The sequence below is a fragment of the Gymnogyps californianus genome, chromosome 3 (assembly GCF_018139145.2).
Source record: "Gymnogyps californianus isolate 813 chromosome 3, ASM1813914v2, whole genome shotgun sequence".
NCBI classification, from domain to species: domain Eukaryota; kingdom Metazoa; phylum Chordata; class Aves; order Accipitriformes; family Cathartidae; genus Gymnogyps; species Gymnogyps californianus.
The window spans coordinates 59254209-59275079 of NC_059473.1; the positions used below are offsets into that span (position 1 = coordinate 59254209).

At 39.6% G+C, this 20871-nt stretch overlaps 1 protein-coding gene across 1 annotated transcript in view; it reads left to right on the top strand.

Moving 5' to 3' along the window:
* ARID1B (AT-rich interaction domain 1B) overlaps positions 1-20871 on the top strand; it is a 339938-nt gene that overhangs the window by 69517 nt on the left and 249550 nt on the right. Inside the window, exon 4 of the mRNA XM_050895216.1 lies at positions 16975-17121. Within this exon, the coding sequence (XP_050751173.1) occupies positions 16975-17121 (147 nt within the window). The remainder of the gene's footprint in view (positions 1-16974; positions 17122-20871) is intronic.

Here is a 20871-nt window from a genome sequence, read left to right on the forward strand (position 1 = left end):
GAGAGTTTTCACTTGCTAGTTGGAACAGAAGCTGAAGGGGATCTTTAGGAAAGCACAGTCAAGCAGACATAATAAATTTCGTAAGGCATAAAAAGCTACCTCCCAATTGAGGGAGGTAAAGATTTACAATACATCATAGAAATACTTTTTTTTTTTTGATAGAGCAAAAATCTTCCGACTTTGCAAAGCTTTTCTTACTGCAAGGCAGTTGAGAGCCACTCACAATGTAACAAGTTGCTTTCTTTTTCACTTTAAGATGAAATAAGATTATTTTCAGATCAGTTACAGGCAACATAGTAGAAGAGGCAATGCTTTTAAATAGGTGCTTGTCTAGGCTTTTTCTCTGATGCACAGAACGATTATGTTGGATGCTAATTATTTGATTACATGCCTTTTCTTCTGGATAGACATTGAGATACACTGCGCTGAATCAGCTTGTCTTTCCTCAAGGGAGCAGGTCCTCAATGAAGTGCTTCCCAGGAAGGAGAACAAACAGTGGTGAAACAAACTAGCATTTAGTTAAAGATAGCATCTAGTAGCGTATGCCTTGTATGCCTTACGGTGTGAGGTTATAAAATTAGCTGGTTTTTAAGGGTCCTCAGTTGACAGCTTCCTTTAAAAAAATCCAAAAAACCCACCCCCACCCCCCAAAACACCACTAACCCAAAATGCTAAAAAAAGTTTTCTAAACACTCCTAAATATCCAGGCTAAACAGAACATATATCTTTTAAGTTTGAAGACGGCTTCTTCTCTTAGATTGATAATTTAATGACATTCACCACATATCGGAGCTGTTGAGAGAATTGGATTATAAAGATTTGTGGATCGCTTTTAACAACATAGACTATTAATTTATTTTACCTTTCTAACATTCCTGTTACTTTGAAATGTTTCTTTTTAAAGAGCTGTTATATTTTATCATAAAGCATTCCTGCTTTCACTGCAAAAGGGTATTTATTACTGCTTCTCTTCTAGGTGAAATGTGATGACATCATCTTTTCCCATCTATTTTAAATGTAGTAGAAGGGATAGGTTTTGCAAGCACACTGCTCTATGTGAGGAGAGGAAGAAAACAGGTGGACATTGGAAGTGTGTTGTAATGGGGTCTTACCCAAGAGGGACTTCCCTTACTGTAATTTAGTATAGAAATTTACTTGTCTAAGTGAAAATCACTAATTTCACCTTTTTAATCCCTGAGTAAGACTTCTAATGCTATTCCCTTCCTTGATAATATGTTTTTATAGACCTTTGAAGGTATTTGTGGCTACTGTATTCTTGTGGGTTGTTTGGCTATCGTTACTGTTTTGAATGTTGATCTTAGTTTTGAATCAAGTTTTGCAGCTTTCTTAGTTTGCTAAATTTCTTGAAACATTGTGATCTTGGTAATTAAATAGTAGCACATGGCATAGTTCTTTATTTTATCTATTTTCTGTAAAATTAAAAGAATCTTGATAATTTTAAACTGAGGGGATTTAGTTTATTTTTACCTCTTGACATGAAAGAAAAGCTGAGTAGAAGCTGAAGGACTAGACCAAAAATGCATGGCTTATTTAATGTTTTTTGTTGTTGTTGTTTGCTTTTAATTGGCAGTGCTCCTATTTCTCTCTCTTTCCTCTTCCCTGCTCGACCCCCGCCCCCCCCAATTTCTATGCTGAATATTTAAACCAGAGGTCAGTTTGGCTCCATGTGTTGTTTAAAATACGCTGCAACTGAACTGCTAAATGGAACAACAGCATCAGCATAAAATGCAGAGACCATATTAGGTCTGAGAGGATGGAAATGCGCATAGGTTATCAATAAATACCCAAATCAAAGTGAGCTTACTCTATAGATGTATTTTTTTCATAGTGAACTAACAGTGTTTTTGAGCTCCAGTCCCCTTCTCATCACAGAGTAATGATTCCAGTTCGTGCTGTCCGTGTTTTCTCCTTTTCTTTCTTCTAACTCCCATAGCACAGCTTTTTCAATCCAGCATTCACTGCACATGTTCCAGTCATGAGGTTACAAAGCTGACATTGCAGTCTCAGCAGAGGTTATCTCTTTAAAATTCCCTAAAATTCCCCTTTGGCACATCCAGTTTGGCAGCTGGGTTTCTGTAGGAAACTGATGGAGCCACCCCCTCCCCTTATGTCCTTTATAAAAATAGAAATCTATTAAACCTCTGGCCAGAAGGGCAGATGGGTAAGTACTCCCTCCAAAGCAGACAGTGCTGCTTCCTAAGCTTTTCTCCCTAGTTTTTTTACCCTCCAAAAAATCAGATTTATATACTTCAGAGCCAACTAAGTAATGAAAATATCTGCTTTTAAAATTAAAATACAAGTTGCCTGTTGTTCTTCAAGACGTGTGAACTCTGTGCTCTGGAGGGTATATACAGCTGCTGAGAAATATTGACCTGTTGTTTGAAATATTTTAAATAGTTATGCAACTGCAAAATCAGAAGCTTAGTTTAATCTTAGAAGCTCATGCCTGAACAATGCTGTAGCCGGTAAAGTGCAACTGGTACTCGGACAAAGATTTGCCAAACCAAATGGGAGGCTTAAATATCTAACTACCAACATCGAAAAGTGATCACTGATCTAATACTATTTAAGAACTAGTCTAAATGGGCATTGCTCACTTGCACTTTACGAAGTGGCTTTTACTTCATGCAAATAATGTCCCTGAAATGCATTAATTATTTGTTTCTCCTTCCTGCAAGGAAGGAAGGGAGAGAGAATTGTGTGCATTCCCCTCCCCGCATCACTGCTTTCCCCTTGGGTGTCATTCTGCATGAGAGCTGCAATGACTGCTTTCCTGCTTGAAGTGGATTAAATTTTATGGCAGAATTTTAGGTGTCTGAGTTTGAGGAGACCTGAAAAGCAAGTGTCCTCCCTGAAAGCGAAGGAGAGAAGCTCGTTTTGTAGCTTCACTTTGGGCTGCAGCTTTCTCGTGGCACCCGTATCTTAGAGGGCTCTGCATGTCCTCTCTTCTGGAGAGCTGGAAGTTGTTACTTTGTGTATGGGGTGCTTTTTTGGAATGTGAGAATTGCAAATTTGGATTTAACAGGGAGAGGAGAGCCCAGGAAACAAAACACAAAGACTGCAGTTCAACAGCAGCCAAATCCGACCCAACTGGTAGCTGCAGTGCCACTTCTCTTACGTTGCCTCTGGGTTATCTGACCATGTTGAGTTATTTCTGTGTGCTAAGCCAGCAGAAGGCTGTCCATTAACTTTCTGCTGTTTTAGTGTGGTAGAATGGCTCAGTATAGAGGATCAGACCAGCTATAGGAGAACTAACAGGTTGGGAGAAAGGAGCAGGCAGCAAGACTTCTGGAGCAGCAGTTAGACTGGCTTGGAGCTGTAGACCAGCTGTCTTGGTGCTCTAGCCTCTGGAGCATTATACAAAAGGTGAATAACCGCCACTGTGTCCTGCTGTCTTTCCAGAAGAGACAGTCCTGCTTTATGTGGTGCCTGCGGTAAGGAGACCCCTTCCTTCCCCAGCCCCTCCGTGTGCAGAGGTGGGCACTGAAGAGGCGTGAGGCAGGAACCCACTCTGCAGATTAGATGAGGAACTCGGGGCATTTCTGTACTGAGCGTTTCCTGTAGAGCAGCTTTGAATGGCTCCCTCCTGAGAACCCGTGCTTTTTCCACCACCTTTGGAAGAGCTTAGCACTCTGTCGGCCCCTCTGGAAAACTGCAGCAGCAACTGCTATTTTGACTCGCTCTGCCTGGTGCTTGCGATCTGTCTTTGAGGACTATGACCCCTAAATAGGCTCTTCTCATCTCTTTGTTGATGGTCAACAAACAATGACTACATGTACCTGACACCTGATGCTAAATCCCATATGATTTCCACAGAGCATTGCATTTTCTCACTGTAAGTTACCATGTATATTTTCTTGTTTGTATTGAGGAAAATCTTTGCTAACATGGCCTCACTATTTAACCATCTTTGAGTGAGCCTGAAGCCCTTTTCTTTGTATGTTGCTTTTTAATGCAATGAAGTGTCTACCTTCTTGTTATGCTTACTGTTTTTCCATTTCTGATTTCCCCACCACTTACTTATTAAGAACTTGATATGAGTTTGTCATAGGAAACAACAAAAATAATTTTGTTCCTTATCCTTCTCTATGTCTGCTGGAGTTTGTTGGGGGGGACACGACCAAAAAACCACCACTCTAAATTGTTCTAATAAACTAAACAATGCAAGAATCTGCAAGTTATCACCAATCCAGGTGAAAAAGCATAACACATCGTGTGAGCACTTGTAAATCCATTTCAGTGCAAAGTCAGATGAGTTAACGTAGATTTCCCTTCTCCACTACACATGCAGAGAAATTTATTTATGTAACAAAAAAATGTTGACAGTCTCCTCCTGCAGCCTTTTGTGGAAAAGGCTACTTCTTAACAGTATTTTGTAAGAAGTGAGAACACAGGGCTGAATATTAAGAGTGTGTGTGGGGAGTTGCAGTTACTTTGGGAGTGAAATGAGGAAGGTGTAGGGTCCTCACTTGTGTGGTGCAGACATCCTTCATCACCTTTCTGAACAAGCTTAAGTCTGGGCCCCTTTTGTGCTTAGTACTATAAGACAAAGGCTACCTGGGACACTTTTATTACACAAAAGCAAAATGAACTCTTCAGTTTCCTGCTTTTCTGTTACTTTTGGCAAAATGCGCTGCACCAGACAGGTCCCACCTTCTTTACAGTCTGAGTGTATTGGAGTAAAAAACCAAAGTTGATTGGTTTCTTTGTTTTTAACTGAAAGATTTCTCCGTAATGCAGCTGTTTTATCAAAAGACACTCCTCTAGACTTTACAGTTTGGGGGTATTGAATGTTCCTGATGGATCCTTTAAAGTGTTTTAAAGTGCATAATTGGGGCACTTGAGCATAAAACTACAATTATACACTTGTGTGTTAATTTTGTGTACAGATAGATATTACTTCAGTCTGGCCATAAATGAGAAGGAAGCATTTTATTGTGAGTGTAAGAATTTGTTTTGTGAATGCTTAAACAAAATAGGTGTTCAGATAATAGCCCAAAACGACCAGACTTACAGGGAAGGGGGGTTTAAGCTTTCAAGAAAGGGAAGGCGCATGCATGGATATACCGGAGATGCTTGGGTGCTTTGAAAGAATAGTAAGTATTATAAGGATTAACTGATGGAGCACAATATTTGAGTTAAGATTAGTTGCAATATTAATTAAAAAAAGAATTCTAGTAGGTTGGCAGAATGAATGAATGAGCTTGATGGTTGATTCTTTGTAAGTTTTTAAGGGGGCTATTTTCAATTAATCAAAACAGGTCATTTTTGATAAGTAATGTTATGACTACAAAGGTTCTTGTTCATTTTTCTGTTCCATTTTGAGGATAATGTTACCTGAATTGGATTATCTGTATTCAGATACTTATATTTAGCAGATGTTTCTAAGACTTGTGGTAACTGATATGAGGAATAATTTAGAATAATCATCTTATTTTGAGTATAATAAAACTGTAATTATTTAAGAAATTATGATGTGCTATATGGTTTCAGCCATGAGTTTATAAGATTGATGTCTTTGATGTTTCTGTCAGGGTTCTTTGATGTTTTCCAGTACTAAGTAATAGGTCAAATTAAATAATAGAAATGGAATAAATCAAATATCTAAACTCTGTGACTACAAGAAGGAGTTTGAAAGTTTTCTTTTAAAAATACTTGCTGCAATATTTGAAGTCATAGCTGTATTACAGTTGTAAGATGTAGCGTTTGGACCGTTATGTAAGTACTCTTATTTAAGAGGTTGACTTGGTTTTTATCTGTCCCCAATAGAGAAAGGGAAAGAAAAGCCAGCACAGAAAAGATTTACATCTTCCTCTTTTTTTTTTTTTTTTTTTTTTTTTTTTTTTTTTTTTTTTTTATTGCTGATGCTGTTCGGTCAAACTCTTCTAAAGAAGAAGGGTTTTGGATAGGGATTGCTTTGCATTTCTTATTTTTCTAAGCAAGCATAAGTACTCCAGAGTGTTTGCCTATGTCGGTAGGAATGTTGTTGTTGAGGGACTGTACCACAGGAATGGGATCCTGATCTCAGGCAGTTAATGCTATGTTACAAGATAATAAATTATGCCGGGCTGGTAGAGACGTAATCAAATTTTCTTGTCCAGTTGGTTCAGCCAGTCATTCTGTTTGCCTCAGGATTCCTTGCTGTGGGGAATTTTTAGTGTCCAGATGAAAAGTATGATTTTGATCCTGCTGTAGAAGAAAGTAGCAGAATTTAGACTGTACAAATGACTATATTTGTCACAGAAATTGCTGAACCTAAATGATAGCTGTAGGAGGTCATGCCTTTTTCTTTTGTGTGTTGACCTCCTATGCTGTGGACACTATTTGGGGATTGAAATCCATAATGAGAACACAAAGAGCTGTAAATCTGTTCTCCCGCTGCATGTGCATGGCAAGTTTTTAATGATTAGAAGTGTGATATCCCTTAGAAAAGTGAAGGACTGGAATTGGAGGTGACTTGCTGTGTGTAGCAGCAACCTAGTGCTCTGCTGTTTCAGAGTCAGGCCCAGGAGGCAGAGCTGTGGGGGCTAACTCAAAAGTGGCGATCTTGACAAAGGTGTCTGGGCCAAAACCAGAGGGGTTCTCTGTTACAAACACCAGAAACTGGGTGTGTCCCTTGGCTGTTAACTTTGTACTAAGACACTAAATGCAAGTATGTTTAGAGCAGCTCCACTTTATTAAATCACAGAATGGCTGAGGTTGGAAGGGACCTCTGGAGGTCATCTTGTCCAACTTCCCTGCTCAAGCAAGGCCACCTAGAGCCGGTAGCCCAGGACCATATCCAGACGGCTTTCGTATATCTCCAAGGATGGAGACTCCACAGCCTCTCTGGGCAACTTGTCCCAGTGCTCAGTCACCCTCACAGTGAAAAAGTATTTTCTGATGTTCAGAGGGAACCTCCTGTGTTTCAGTTTGTGCCCACTACCTCTTGTCCTGTCGCTGGGCACCACTGAAAAGAGCTTGGCTCCGTTGTCTTTGCACCCTCCCTTCAGGTATTTATATACATTAGTAAGATCCTCCTGAGCCTTCTCTAGGCTAAACAGTCCCAGCTCTCTCAACCTTTCCTCATATGTGAGGTGCACCAGCCCTTTAATCATCTTTGTGGCCCTCTGTTGAACTCTCTCCAGTATGTCCATGTCTCTCTTGTACTGGGGAGCCCAGAACTGGGCACAGTGCTCCAGGTGTGACCTCACCAGTGCTGAGCACAAGCACCTCCCTTGACCTGCTGGCAATACTTTGTCTAATGCTGCCCAGGATACTGTTAGCCCTCTTTGTAGGAAGGGTGCGTTGCTGGCTAATGTTCAACTTGGTGTCCACCAGGACCCCCAGATCCTTTTCTGCCAAGCTGCTTTCCAGCTGGGTGGCCTCCACCATATATTGGAGCCTGGGGTTTTTCTTCCCTAGGTGCAGGATAGGAATAAAGGAAGGAGAAGAAAAGCAGCTGTCAGGGAGAGAGGGTGTGCACTGTGAAGGTCTATGAAACCTGATAGTCTAGTGGAACTGAACAAGTTTGGGTGGGAAGAGGAGAAAGGCATGGCTTGTGGAAGAAAGGCTCCCTGTGGAAGATATTTTGTATTCTGCTCTTGCTGTTTTTAAGAGGTACAGTGAAGGGCTCTGAATGATCTCAAATGATTTAGCTCTGAAAGCCATCGAACTTAGGAATGGTAAAGATAGTATTCATCAAGATTGATATCTTTGGAGGAGCACATGAATGAATTACAGAGCACCCTTCTCTCTTGAAAGAGACTGGAAGAAAGAGGAAGACTCAAGGGTGTGCAAGGTGTTGGGGAAGCGATGGTAAACAGGGTGTGTGTGCATTCTGCCTTTTCTCACTACTGCAATTAAAGAATAATGTTTGCATTTTTTCCAGCTACCAAGATTGTGCGCCAGAAGAAATGTAGAGTGAAAACTGTTTTATAGAGGGATTTTTCAGTCTCCAATAGTTAAATGTTTGGAGTCTCTCTGTATAAGTGCATAAAAATGGAGGATTACTCATGCGGTTAGATTACCTGCTATTCAGACTCAACCCATACCTCTCATTTGTGTTCCCTGCTTTAGAAGGTTTGAATGGCACTGCAAAACTTGTTTGAAGAAAAATGTTTATCTGTATTTTCTTAACGATATTTTATTTTAACCACCATTTGAGAAATAGTGGTCAAACTGTTACCAGTTTCCTGGAGAATAAATGGCAAATACAGGATTTGGGGACCAAAGACTGTTGTGTAGTCCATTCACAGATGCACAAGAAGTGCCCTGTGATAAATTATTTGTTATATGATTAAAAATCAAGTTAAATACAGGCTTTTGCATTTTTCTTTAACAGCTGGCATCTCGTAGATGAGTTCCATGCTATTAGTGCAGTGAGGGATGAGGTTTCCTACATGCTTTTTACTGAAAGCACCAACCATTGGAGACACCATAGGGATCAGGTGAAGCTCACATTGGTTGTGGCATTTCTGATGTGCTTTTTCTTATGTTGGTTTGTAAAATGGAAGTCTATTACTTAAGCAGACTACATGATCCCTTTTAATTGTTTTGATCACTTAAAAAAAAAAAAAGGAAGGAAGGCAGAGTATAAGAATAGATATCTTATCTGACTCATCATTTAAGTGTGTGTGTATATATATAGGCACTATGATTTCTCTCTATTTTTAATACAATATATCAAAATAGCTCTTCTGAAAAAAAATCTGTTGCAAATTTTCAATCTTCTCTATGGTGTTGGTCTGAGGGGATGGATATAACAATATGGAAATCTCTTACTAGAGTTTATCATATTTTCATCCCTTAATTTGCAGAAAGGACCAAATGTTTGCATTAGTTCAAACTGTAATGCACTATACAAATCAACACTATCAGGCTCTTGTGTAGGAAAAATTTCTTCCTATTGTTTCTAGACTCAGCTGTTTACCTCTCCCTTGAAACTAATTTTAGCTCATCTAAAACATGCAAATTTTTTATTTTTGTTTATTTGCTGGTTTTAGGGGAGGGTGGGAGTGGGAGGTGGTTGTGATATTGGCATAGATTTAGCATTTACGGCAGAGGTAGTTTTCATCAATTTCTGACAAGGGAATCAAAGTGTTCTTTTTTGGAAGGAGAGATATTGCTTTTCCTTATAAATGATTGACTATTTTGTGGTAGTAGTCTTTATTTATTTGGCTCTCATCATGAAGAATAGCAAACTTATTCAAAATCTCAGTACATCAAAAATATGTCAATACATAAAACATAAGTACTATTCCATACTACAGCCTATGCAAAAAACTATGTTAATAAGATGTGAAGGTTGCACAGCTAAGAAGTCAGAAAACATAAATGATAAGATTCTAGCAGCCACATTAACTGAGCCACATTTCACATCCTCTATATTTTATGAAATGCCTTTGACAACATAAATCAGAAAGAGAAGGTGCTTTATATGTGCAACATGGCTCAGTTAATGTTGCTTTTGGAGCCTTAACATCTATATTTTCTGACTCAAGAGTTTTTTAATCATGTAATCTTAGTAATTTTTTACATTCTATTTTTTTATAGTTTCTCATTTTTTAAAAGAGAGGAGAATTGCCTGTACTAATAATGGGTTAGCTCATGTTGCTTTGATTTAAGCTACAGTAAAAGGCAGTATATAGAGAGCACCTCATGAAAGGTACATACTTGATGCCATATACATTGCAGTGACAACTAGTGTAATCATGCTGCTCTGCACTTTTTGAGGAAAAGGAGACTATAGGGTTGTGTTTGAAGTCCTGTCCTTTCTGTCCTGCATGTTAACAGTAGTACAGGATATGACTGCATTGCAGACTGCAGCGTATTGTAAAGATACTTGTGCTACCTTTTTAAATGAACTGGCTTGTGTACAAGAAGCAGTCTGTCTACAGGAGTGTGGATCTCCCTCTGACCTAATTCACCCTTCTATAGAGCACAGCAAATTAGCCTAGCACGGCTTTTGGTGTAGGCTCCTTCCAATATCTGAGCTAGTTTGCAGATCTGTGTACTGCACTGCAGTCTTCAACATAGAGATGCATTTAATGACTCCGCAAAATCTGCTACCTTGCAAATTCTGGGATGGGGATTATTGTGCTGTGACACAGAAACATGCTTTTTATCCTTTTGCTTCCTTGCTCTGGGTCATAGGGTGGACCAGTATCAGGCCCAGTGTTAATATTTCTAAAGGCTCTTAATAAGATTTTAAAGTTCATACTTCAATGTAAAGGCAAGCAGTCTAGGAAAGACAGTAACGTAGGTGAATGTTGTGACCAATGTCTTGTCAAAAGGTCAAACCTAAGTGATAAGAAGTAATAGAATTTATAGAATGTATGAATAAAATGCCTTAGCATCAGGATTTCTGATTTACCTCTGATTAATAGCCTTGACATTAACACCCAGCTTCTTACTTGGTTTCCTTTTAGAATTTTTTTCTGTCATTCAGTGAGAAGGACTTGTAGCCTTCGTTAAGACTGTGTGCACAAGCACGCTGGGGTTGGACATGGTGATTTGAGGCAGGAGGCCATGCTGCACTATGATAGAATCTTTCACTGAATATGTACCAGAGGATTTCCCTATGCTGTATAAACATATTAAGTTTTTCTTCTGTACGTTTAGCTAGATTACAGAAAGATGAAGACCCGGGCTTACGTGAACTTGAAAGTTCTAGATATGCACCAATTTTTTTTAAGTACGTGAAAGTCAGAGGGTTAGTTTTCCCTTATAACTTTCTATTAAAAAGTATGGAGAAATTCATGGTTTGAATGTTTGGGGGAAAATACTTCTGGTTTGGCAGAGGTCTGGCTTTGGAAATCTAAGACTGAAGCAGTAGATGTTTCAGAAAATCACAAGAGTTTTATTTGAAGGTTTGATGGGAACTGTGTGACAGCTTTCTTTACAGTTATTACTGAAGTGACCACTGTAAAGTTAAAAGAATTAGAATTAAATTTGGCTATAATGTTTTGTTGACTGAAAGAGTGTGCTGTTTTACTCCTGGTGTGAAGTACCAGGTGGTGGGGTTTTTTTCCCCTGAGAATCCCACTCACTATACATTTTGTATTCTAATTTCTATGTAATTACAGTGTTATAGTTGCTAGGAAAGTGGAATGTTACTGATGATTACATTTCTGATTATGGTACTTGTTTCACGATGTTCAGGTTTGTTTCACTGTTTCTCATCAAAGCAGGCCATTCAATCAGGTAGTGTCACCCTTTCTTCTGACTGCCGCCCCTGCCTCTGGGGTTCAGCTTTTCTTCTCTAAGTAGGGCTTAATGCTTATCAGGCCAGACACACTCTTTTTTTTCCCCAGATTTTTATATCGTGACACTGTGGTTCAAGAGTTCTGAACTGTGCTGTTGCCTGCTACTGACGTCCAGGGTCTGCCTTACTTTTTGGGCACCAAATAGATTGCAGGGAGAAGCAATGACTGATGTTGCCAGGACTCTTTCCATGTAGTGAGCATGTCATGGTGACTGGCATGTTCAGGTAGGTCCCAAAGTGACTTGGCAGAGCTTTTTGTGATAGGGGACGTGTAAAGTTTCTTCTGTTATTGACGGGATCTAGCCATGAGGATGGTTTAAAAGTGCAGTAGCTGCATATTGCTGGTATTATTAGTGTACCTATGCTAACACACTAATTCTGTTACATTTTAATCTTAAAAATTATTATAATGACTGTAATGCTGTCTAATGATCCTTCTCCTTTGACACTAGTTATGGATTACGCATGCAAAAATTGCTTAAAACTTCCATTACTATCAAGGTATTACCTGGACAAAGAATGTCTGCCACAAGACCCCTTGTTCAAGCAAGAATTAAAGATAATGGGCTAAGTTATAGGTTTAATTGGATTTCTCCCACCTCTTCATTCTGGCTGCCAATTTTGTTCCTCTTTTATTCTCATCCTTTCCTTGTTTGTGTTCAGAGTGATTTAGTCACTGATGGTCAGTCATACTTCTCCCAAAATAATGCTATTTGTACTGTGCAAGTCAAATAGGAGGCAGAGTAATTATTACAGTTTCTGTGTTTGCCTAGAAATAGATTCAAACTCAGGTCTGTTCTCTCTTGAACCGTCCCAAGAATGTGTGCATTACCACAGGCATGCTGAAGTTTCCCAAATTCTCATCTCCTGCGTTGTGTGGCCACAAAGAATGTGCGTGTAAGGGAGAAAGGGAGGGAGGGTTTACCTTATGAAGAAAGAGGATTCTTGGGTCATTCACTCCAAGTGTTGTAAGTAATTGGCTTCAGATTTGTTTTGTTCTGGGGAGATTTTAATTAAGCTTTTTTATATGCTGTTTAATAAACATTTGTCCATAAGCGGTATCTTGTGATCCCCATCAGTAAAGCGGGAGGATTAATTTGCATGTTGTTGTTTGTTATTTATTTAAATGGCCACGGAAATTACACTGAGTGTTCAGCTAAGGCAGTGGTGATGGGTCTCTGCACTGAAGAATATAGCATCTAAAAGTACATGTAGCATCAGGATTATTGTTGTGGTTTTGTATTGGTGTTTGGTTTTTGTGTGTGGTTTGTTGGGTTGTTTTGGGTTTTTTTTTTTGTTTTTTCTTTTTTTAAACAGTTTGGATTGGGAGAATATAGAGGAACATTCCAACATAAGCAAGTGAAACATAAGGTCAGAAGAAGAGCCCAGTACCCTTTTTTACACCAGTGTCTGGAAGCAGATTGCTAGGGAAGACATTTAAGAAATTGGAGCAGTCTCCCAGCTTCTGGCAATCAAGGTGTTATTGCCTCTTCATTTGTTACTTAGTACCTTGCAGACCAAATTTTCATTGCTTTCTCACAGGACAGAAATAGGTATTGCAAAGAGGTGGTTAGAACATAGGCATGGCTGTATCAGGTCAGATCAAAGGTTCATGCAGCCCTGTATCTTGCCTCCAGTGGAGGCTTTAATTGAATGCCTAGAGAAGAGTCAGAACAAAGCAAGCATGTGATGCTTCCCCCAATACTCTCCAAGCCTCCAGCTATTTTCGGTTCAGGGACTTCCTGAGCCAGATGTGGCTCTATATATTTGGTAACCCTCAGAGGATGTATCTTCTGTGAACTTGTCCAGTCTTTGCTTGAGCCCACATAAACTTTCAGCTTTCAAAACATCATTTGGCAAGGAGTTTCAAACATCTGCTACCTCTGTGATTAGAGAACCTCTGTCTCGTTTTGAATCTTGCTTCTACCAGCTTCATTTAATGTCTCCTAATTGTTGTGTTGGACAAGATGGTTTTGTCGCTTTCTATCATGTTCTTACTTCCTGGTGTCTTTTCCATACTCGGAGGGTTATAGCTTCCTTGTATGGAAACTGTTCCATACCTTTCATCACTCTTGTTGCATTTCTCTCAACCTTTGTGTTTGCCCCATCCTAATAAATCTAAGAAGTCTGTAGAGAGGAATTTTCCTTTGCAAAAGCTGTGTTGATGTTTTCTAATTCTGATCTTTATTCTTGTCTGTACTGATTTATCCAGAAGAGTCATCAGTCCTTTATAGTTTTAAATTACTCAAATCTGGGCTTTTTTTTTTTTTTTTAAAGCCATACTCCAATTCTCACTCACCAAGGCAGCTCCAAGGTAGAGGTTGTGTACCATCATTAGTAATTAATCTATTTCATTCTTGGATTTGTTTAGACCTCTGGGGTGATACTGTATGGTCTTGAGCATTTCTCATTGTTCATTAGTCAGTTTGTTCCATCAGTAGTCCCATCAGATTCAGACACATTCATCGAGTCCCTCACAAAGGAGGACTCCAGCATGGGAACCTCCCAAGATTTTTCCACAGTGCACACTAGTGCAAGAAATTTGTTAAGCTTCTCTGTGATGGCCCTGTTTTTCTCTGAATCTCCTTTTATACCTTGATCATCACTTGGCACTTCAGAGTCTCTGGCAGACCTCCTGCTCCTGATGTGTTTGAAGAAATGATTCATTACTCATTTGATTCCCTATCCTAGCTGTTCTTCCAGTTCTTTCTGGCCTGCCTTATTACATTTGAAGTGCCAGAGTTTACAGTCTTTTCTGTTTTCTTCATTTAGACTTGGTGTTGGCTTACTGAAGGATGCCTTTTTGCTTCTAGAAACCTGTGATGAGGCATGCTGATGTCCCTTTGCTTTTCTCAAGTCTTTCTTAATAGGTGGTGAATATTGGTTCTGTGCTTCCCATGTGGTTGTTGTTAAGCAGCTTTGATGCTGCCAGTCAGATTTTATTTCTCGTAGCTGTCTGTTAGAGCTTCATTTTAACAAGCTTTCTCCTTTTTATGTAGTTACACTTTTTGAAGTTAAGCACAACAGTAGTAGATTCCTTGGTTTTCATTGTTCCTGTAGGGATGCTCAATTTAACTATGTTATGGTCACTGATGCATAGTGGTTCTGCAGCTGTAGGATGTAGAAGTAGATGATTCCTGCTGCTGAGGTCTGAGCCAAAGGCAGTGGCTCCTCATGGAGACTCCCTAACCAGCAGCTCCATGGAACCACCTTTGGCAGTTATCTGATACTTCGGTCTCTACTTTGTAGTCAGCTTGCTCAGTCTACATGGGAGGAGTTGAAATCTCCCTCTATACAATTTTGCACCGTGCCTTTGCTGATCTTGCTCGGTGTGTTGCTGTCCACGTTGCCATAGTCCAGCCATGCCTGGTGGTCCCAGCACTCACTCTACTGATCCAACCAAGCTCCAGACCTCTGCTGCTTGGTGAGGTGGAGTTTTGTTTTGATTTGTTTCTAAACTCTATGTAGCATATAACGTTACTTTTTCATCAGCTGTCTTCCCTATGTATTTGTATCCTAGGATGATGCAAAATAGTGACCCACTAATTGTCTCCCTTCTACACCAGATTTCTAATACAACTACTGCTAGTGCTTTTGTTTGAGGCTTGATGTTCCAGTGATCCAGTTTTTCTTCTGCTCCCCGCCTTTGTGTAGAAGGCAATGTATTGTTGGATTTTCTTCTTGCCACCCTATTCACTCTGCAGTCGTCTGTGCGTCTGTTTTTCATTCTTTGATTCTTCTTGGCATCTTCACTTGATGACCCAGAATCTCCGTGTCTTCATTTGTCATAGCAATGCCATGCTTTTGAACCATGTGTTCCTCTAATCCCCTCTATTTGGTTTAAAATTTCACTTTCTTGATCCTTAGGTACCAGTGACCTGGCTCCTATGTTCAGGTGAGCTCCAGCCCTCCTGTACAAGTATCTTTATTCTAGAAATACTCTGGTTCCTGATGAATCTTATCTCTTGCTTTGTCACCATCCTGTCAAGTGGGCATTCAAATTCTCTTCTTCTTCTTTCCAGAAGCCCATATTTTGCTGTCAGGATATCTTTCGTTTTCTTCCTAGTATTACTGGGACCCAGATGGACCACAACATAGGTTTCTCCTCAGTATTTCGCAGGAACCAGTCCAGGCTCTGTGACCTTTATAGCTGATGGGCAAATCACCATGTCGTCTTCTGTCAAATGCCAGACTCCAGCTGTCTGTTTGCCTGATGATATTCCAACACACCTTTTTTAGTTTTCATTGTAACAGCCTCATTTATGCATCAGCAGGGAGAGGACATTTGTCAAAAAGGGTTACTTTGGTCACAGAAACATCTAACTGCCTGTGAAATGATGGTGAAGGAAACGGAAGCACAAGTGAAGAGAACAAGTGCAGAAGTGGGGTTACAGTGCTGACCTTAGGAGTTGGCAAGAAGTAGGACTACCAACTTCTGGCAGAAGTTATAGGAGCAGATCAAGTTGTGATAGTAAAAACAACCTACACACCTGTTTAAATTTGAATTTATATTATTAATTATTGCCTAGCAAATATTACCTTATTGTTGAATGAATGTAGTCAGTTAACTTTAGGTAGAACAGGTATGTGTTTACATGTTGAGTAAACAGATTTATCGGTGTATGAGAGACTCAGTGGGAACAATTCAGAGATCAAAGCATTTCAGATGTGCTCAGGTATCCGAGACATTTGCTTAGGGCAGGGATGTGCAACGGGAGATCCATTCTAGAAGGGAGAAGTCCTGTGTTGCATCTGTCATTAATCTGAAATGGTACTAACTACCAGTGTTTAGGGAAAAAACACAGGTATCTAAAATAGGGGCAATATAGACACTATATCAGGAGCTTGTTGAAAGTGTGCTCTTGCAAATATCTCAAGAAAGTGTCGGTGTCTGTTGATACAAGGCTTACAGAGTACACTGATGCAGAAAATTCCTCTGACTTTATAATTGACTTGCTTTTGGTTGTAACTGAAATTCTCAGGGTGTGTGTGGGTTTCTCAGTGCATGATACATGTGCTGATTTCTCTGTTAATAGGACCTGTAACAGGTTATTGTGTGTTGCACTGGTGGTTTGTTTTTATTTTTTTAAAAAAGATTTATCTTGGTAGGGGGGAGGAGACTGAGCAGATTGAACTCAACAAAAACAAACCTGCCAAACCCCAGGGTTTTTTGTGTAAAGCTTAAACACACATGTATACACAAAAGCTAAAAACCTGAGGGTTGTGGGCAAAACGTTTCACAAAAATTAGTACTTTACTGGTCTGGAAAAAAAGGCATTTCTCTTTCAATGTCTGTTTTAGAGTTGTGCCTTTTTTCCACAATTCTACTTTTGAGTCAGCGCATCAGAATGATTCCTCTGTCGATTTGCCTCAATAGTGTGCCTATGGAGAGCAAACATTTAAAATAACTGCTTCTGTATTTTAAGGCTGGGCATTATGGGATGGTGATGTTCAGAAGCATAGTGTTTTCCTTAGAAGCTCTTCCTGAAAAGAGTAACTACACAGAGCACTCGGGCTTACTCCTCCTGCTCAGGCAACAGGATCTAAGGGCTTGCATTAACTGCTGAGTAAAAGAGGAGGACTGTTGGGGTCAGGTGTATAGCTGAGGATATCACTTCTGGTCAGGTTACCATACAGATGTGACATAGCTTGATTTCATGTCCTCCTGCCTCAACTTATGCATTTGCTTTGTTTGGCTCTTCCAACAGATACCGCCTCAGTATGGTCAGCAAGGTGTAAGTGGCTACTGCCAGCAGGGCCAGCAGCCGTACTACAACCAGCAGCCGCAGCCTCAGCATCTGCCACCCCAGGCACAATATCTGTCGCAGGCCCAGCAGAGGTACCAGGCTCAGCAGGTAAGCACCATCCTCCACTACTGACAGTCACCCTGGAGCTGGAAGTGTAAAAATGATCTGTGTGAAATGAACAAAACCCACCCTACCCCTTCTTGAGAGAACAGTGTTAAAAACAAAATTAAATAAACGTGGAATAAGACACCATCCTTCTGAAAAGTCTTTGGGCAGATACACACAAATACATCTGCACACACTTTCAGGCTTTATTTTATATCAGCTTTTTTGAATAAAGCCAGTGTATATACCCCAGCAACTATTAATTCTGCTTTTAAAAAGAAGTAACAGTTTCTTGATCAGATGTCAGTGGAGGCTGGAGGTTTTCCTTGCTTTTGTTGTGTTTTGTTTTCCCCTCACAAGACAGACAACGTTGAGAGGTCCTGCATCTAACATGGTCACTACTGTTTTTTGTGTTATTTCATTTGAGGATAGATGAATTCAAGGCATTTTGGAGCTGCTTTGTCAAGAGAGCTTCTTAGGAGATATTTTTAATTGATATTACAGCTATTGATTTGACTGTTGTCAGTTTGCACATCCAGCTAGTGAAACTGCATAATTCAATATCCATTGCTGTTCTTGAATTGTGCTTTATATGTAGCCATTAAAATTAATTTAAAGTGATTCTGTTTTTAACTAAGATCAGAAGTCATAGTGTATGGGTCTGCTTCAGAGAGCTTGAGAAACACCCAGATTTTAGATACTGAACAAAATGGATGTGCATAGCTGATGCAGCTGAACGTGTAGGCTCAGTTCTATCTGCAGTCTCAGCTCTGTTAATCACAGAGAGGTGATCTGGAAATGGAAGGATGAAACTAAAGCATACTCACCATCCTGGGAAATCTAACAGAAGTGAGTTGTTCAAGACTGGGTATTAGTGGAAGCATCAGCACTTGCTGCAGATCACTGGGGAATTCTGTCAGGCACGGTTGATTAACATTTTGGGATAATGCTGGTGCAATGTAGAAATCTTAGCTTGAAATAAAAATAGTGTGTAAAATAAACTAACAAAAGATGGCCCTAAGTAGCAATGATACAGGAGGCTCCCCTCCTCTGATTTTAAAATAAAGCTATGATAATTTCACTGTGTAATTACATGTTAATTTTTCTTCATCTACATTTTAAAATTCCATTGAGAATTAACTTTTTTCATTAAAATGCTGAATGGTTCATGAAATAGAATTCTTAATTGTATCTATGATATTCTTGTAAATGTCACCACTGCATCTTTTGGATTATATGTAACTGCGACTTTAAAGATTGCAGTTGTATCTTTAATTTTCTTCCTTTTTACTTTGGCATTAAATGCTTGATTTCTCTATGACTTGAAAATACTGTTCATAAGCATCTTGGTGAAGTCTTAGCAGATAAAGTCCTAGTAATACATCCTATGAGATAGAAAAAACACAGCTGCTCCAATGTCTACATATCACAGTTCGTGAAATTGAACGGGGTTTTTTGCTGCCTTGGACACCTCATTGTTTTTTAAATACTGTCAGTTGAATGGATTGAGTATTTTAGTTTAAAAAATATACAAAACATACCAACTATACAGGATTTAGGAAATAACAAGATACTGATTTATCTGTTGATACATGTTCCAATTACATCATTTGCTATCATAGCCAGTAAAGTGAAGGTTTGTGCAATGAAGTGAGGGGTATCGCAGAAGAGGATAAAGGCAAAATGAGAGTAAAGCCTTCCATATATTATGGACTTCAGAGAACTGGGATGAAGAGAAAGGCAGGGACAGATTCATAAGTAGAAGATATCAGCCTCGACGTAGCCAAATTTCTTCTTTGAGGATTTGAGGGTGCATTGAAGGAGTGTCTAAATCCAGGCTCCAAGGGTGATACAGGCATCTCAAGGTGAATAGGCATTTTTGCCTGAATCTGCAAATTCAGATGATACATTAGGTCCTCACCAACACAGCCTTGAGGTTAGTAATCCTTAGTGTGAGAATCACACCTGAAATTCTTCGTGGTTTGTGAATGGCTGGTTGGTTATCCTGTTCTTCAGTAGTGGTCAGCCACTAAGTTTAAGTTTTGAACTCTGATCCCAGGTTCTGGATTATACAGGCTTTTCCTGGAGTATTTGTGTGTAGGTGGGACTGTTTCAACGCCTTGGGGCTTGCTCCTTTTCTTTTCCCCATCTCCAGATTGGTTCCATGGCTGCTATTCCCCCTGTCTCAAGAAGGGGCATCAGGTGAACACCTCCTCTCTAATGTTTCTCTGTAAAACCTCACCACTGTGTTCTTTCCCGTTCTTTGGGAACTGCTAGTCTAGAAAACAAATTCCTAACACAAGAAGTTGAAGTCTATACTTTTGACACTTCAGCAACAGTGTTCTTTCTCTGCTGCTGATGCATAGTAGAGTTACTGTCAAGTGGTAACCAGTGTACAATACAAAAATTAATACTAGGATAACAAAAAAGTTGGGAGTGTACGTCAAATTCTGCTGCTGAGACAAAAGTTTTAAAAACTGTGCTTATTTAAGCGTACGTGTCTTGGCTTATATGAGACTGATTATCTGTTGAAAATAATTTAAAAATTAGAGTTTACTTGATTAAAATTTTAGCAAGAGAAATAGGAGTAGGTATTCGTATAGTTTTAGGACTTTTAAGAGCGGAGTTCACCAAATTCGATATATTGAGCAGCCTTACGAAGAGAGAGCCCAAGGGAGATCTTATTGCTGTTTACAGCTACCAAATGGGAGGATGTGAGAGAGAACAGAGCCAAACTCATCTCAGAAGTGCACAGTGGAAGGACAAGAGGCAGTGGGGACAGGCTGGGACAAGGGAAGTTGCAACTTGGTAAAAGAGAAAAAAACCCACAAAATTACCATGAGGGTTTTCAAACACAGGAAGGAGCCCAGACTGGAATCTCCATCCTTGGAGATGCTCAAAATTCAACTAGACAAGGCCCCCGAACACCCTGTTCTCGCTAGACTTGCTTTGAACTGGAGGTTTGACTACATGACCTCTCTCTCAAGGTCTCTTCGAACCTACGTGATTCTGTGTTGCTGTGATTTAATATTGGCTTTACATATTCTAAATAGAATTTTAAAATAAACTACAAAATCATATAATACCTGTTGCACCAGTTGGTGTATCTTTCTTATTTCTACTCCTAAAAATATCAGTACATCCTGTTTATATGATCCTGTCAATTAGAAAACTGAGGTAGTCTCAGTCATACAATCTGTCATCCTTTCTGTCTGTCATCCTTAGTTTTGCTCTTTCTTTCCAGCTTGCAAATGAATTTCCTCCATGTTTTTTATATTCTTCATTAACCATTTTCTTGTCTTTTTATATTGATTTTGTTGCTTTTTGCACTCAACATTGGTGCAAAGTCCTAGTTTTGAGTGGTCACGACTTTGAGGAATGTTTGAGATGGCTTGAGAAAAGCCAATTGTTTCAGGATGTTGGCCTCAAGAAGAGAAGCTGGCCTCTGAAGATGTTTTTGCCTCATGCTGGCTAGCCAGAATTATGGGAAAACTTTAGACTACAAGTGTTTTTCCTGGAGAGCATGGTTGGATGATGAAGCAAGAGAAGATCACTCTAATAATGTTGAAGAAGTTCATGGTAGCCCCAGCTGTGGATGAGGATGTTGTTATTCTGGTCATTCTCCAAGTACATAATAAAAAGGTGGTCTTTGCCCCAAAGAGTTTACAGGCCATTCTGTGCCTGATGGTCTGGAAGCTGAACTTGCTTGTAGCAGGGGAGCAGCTGTGAGGGGAAGAAGTTTCATGTTCTGTT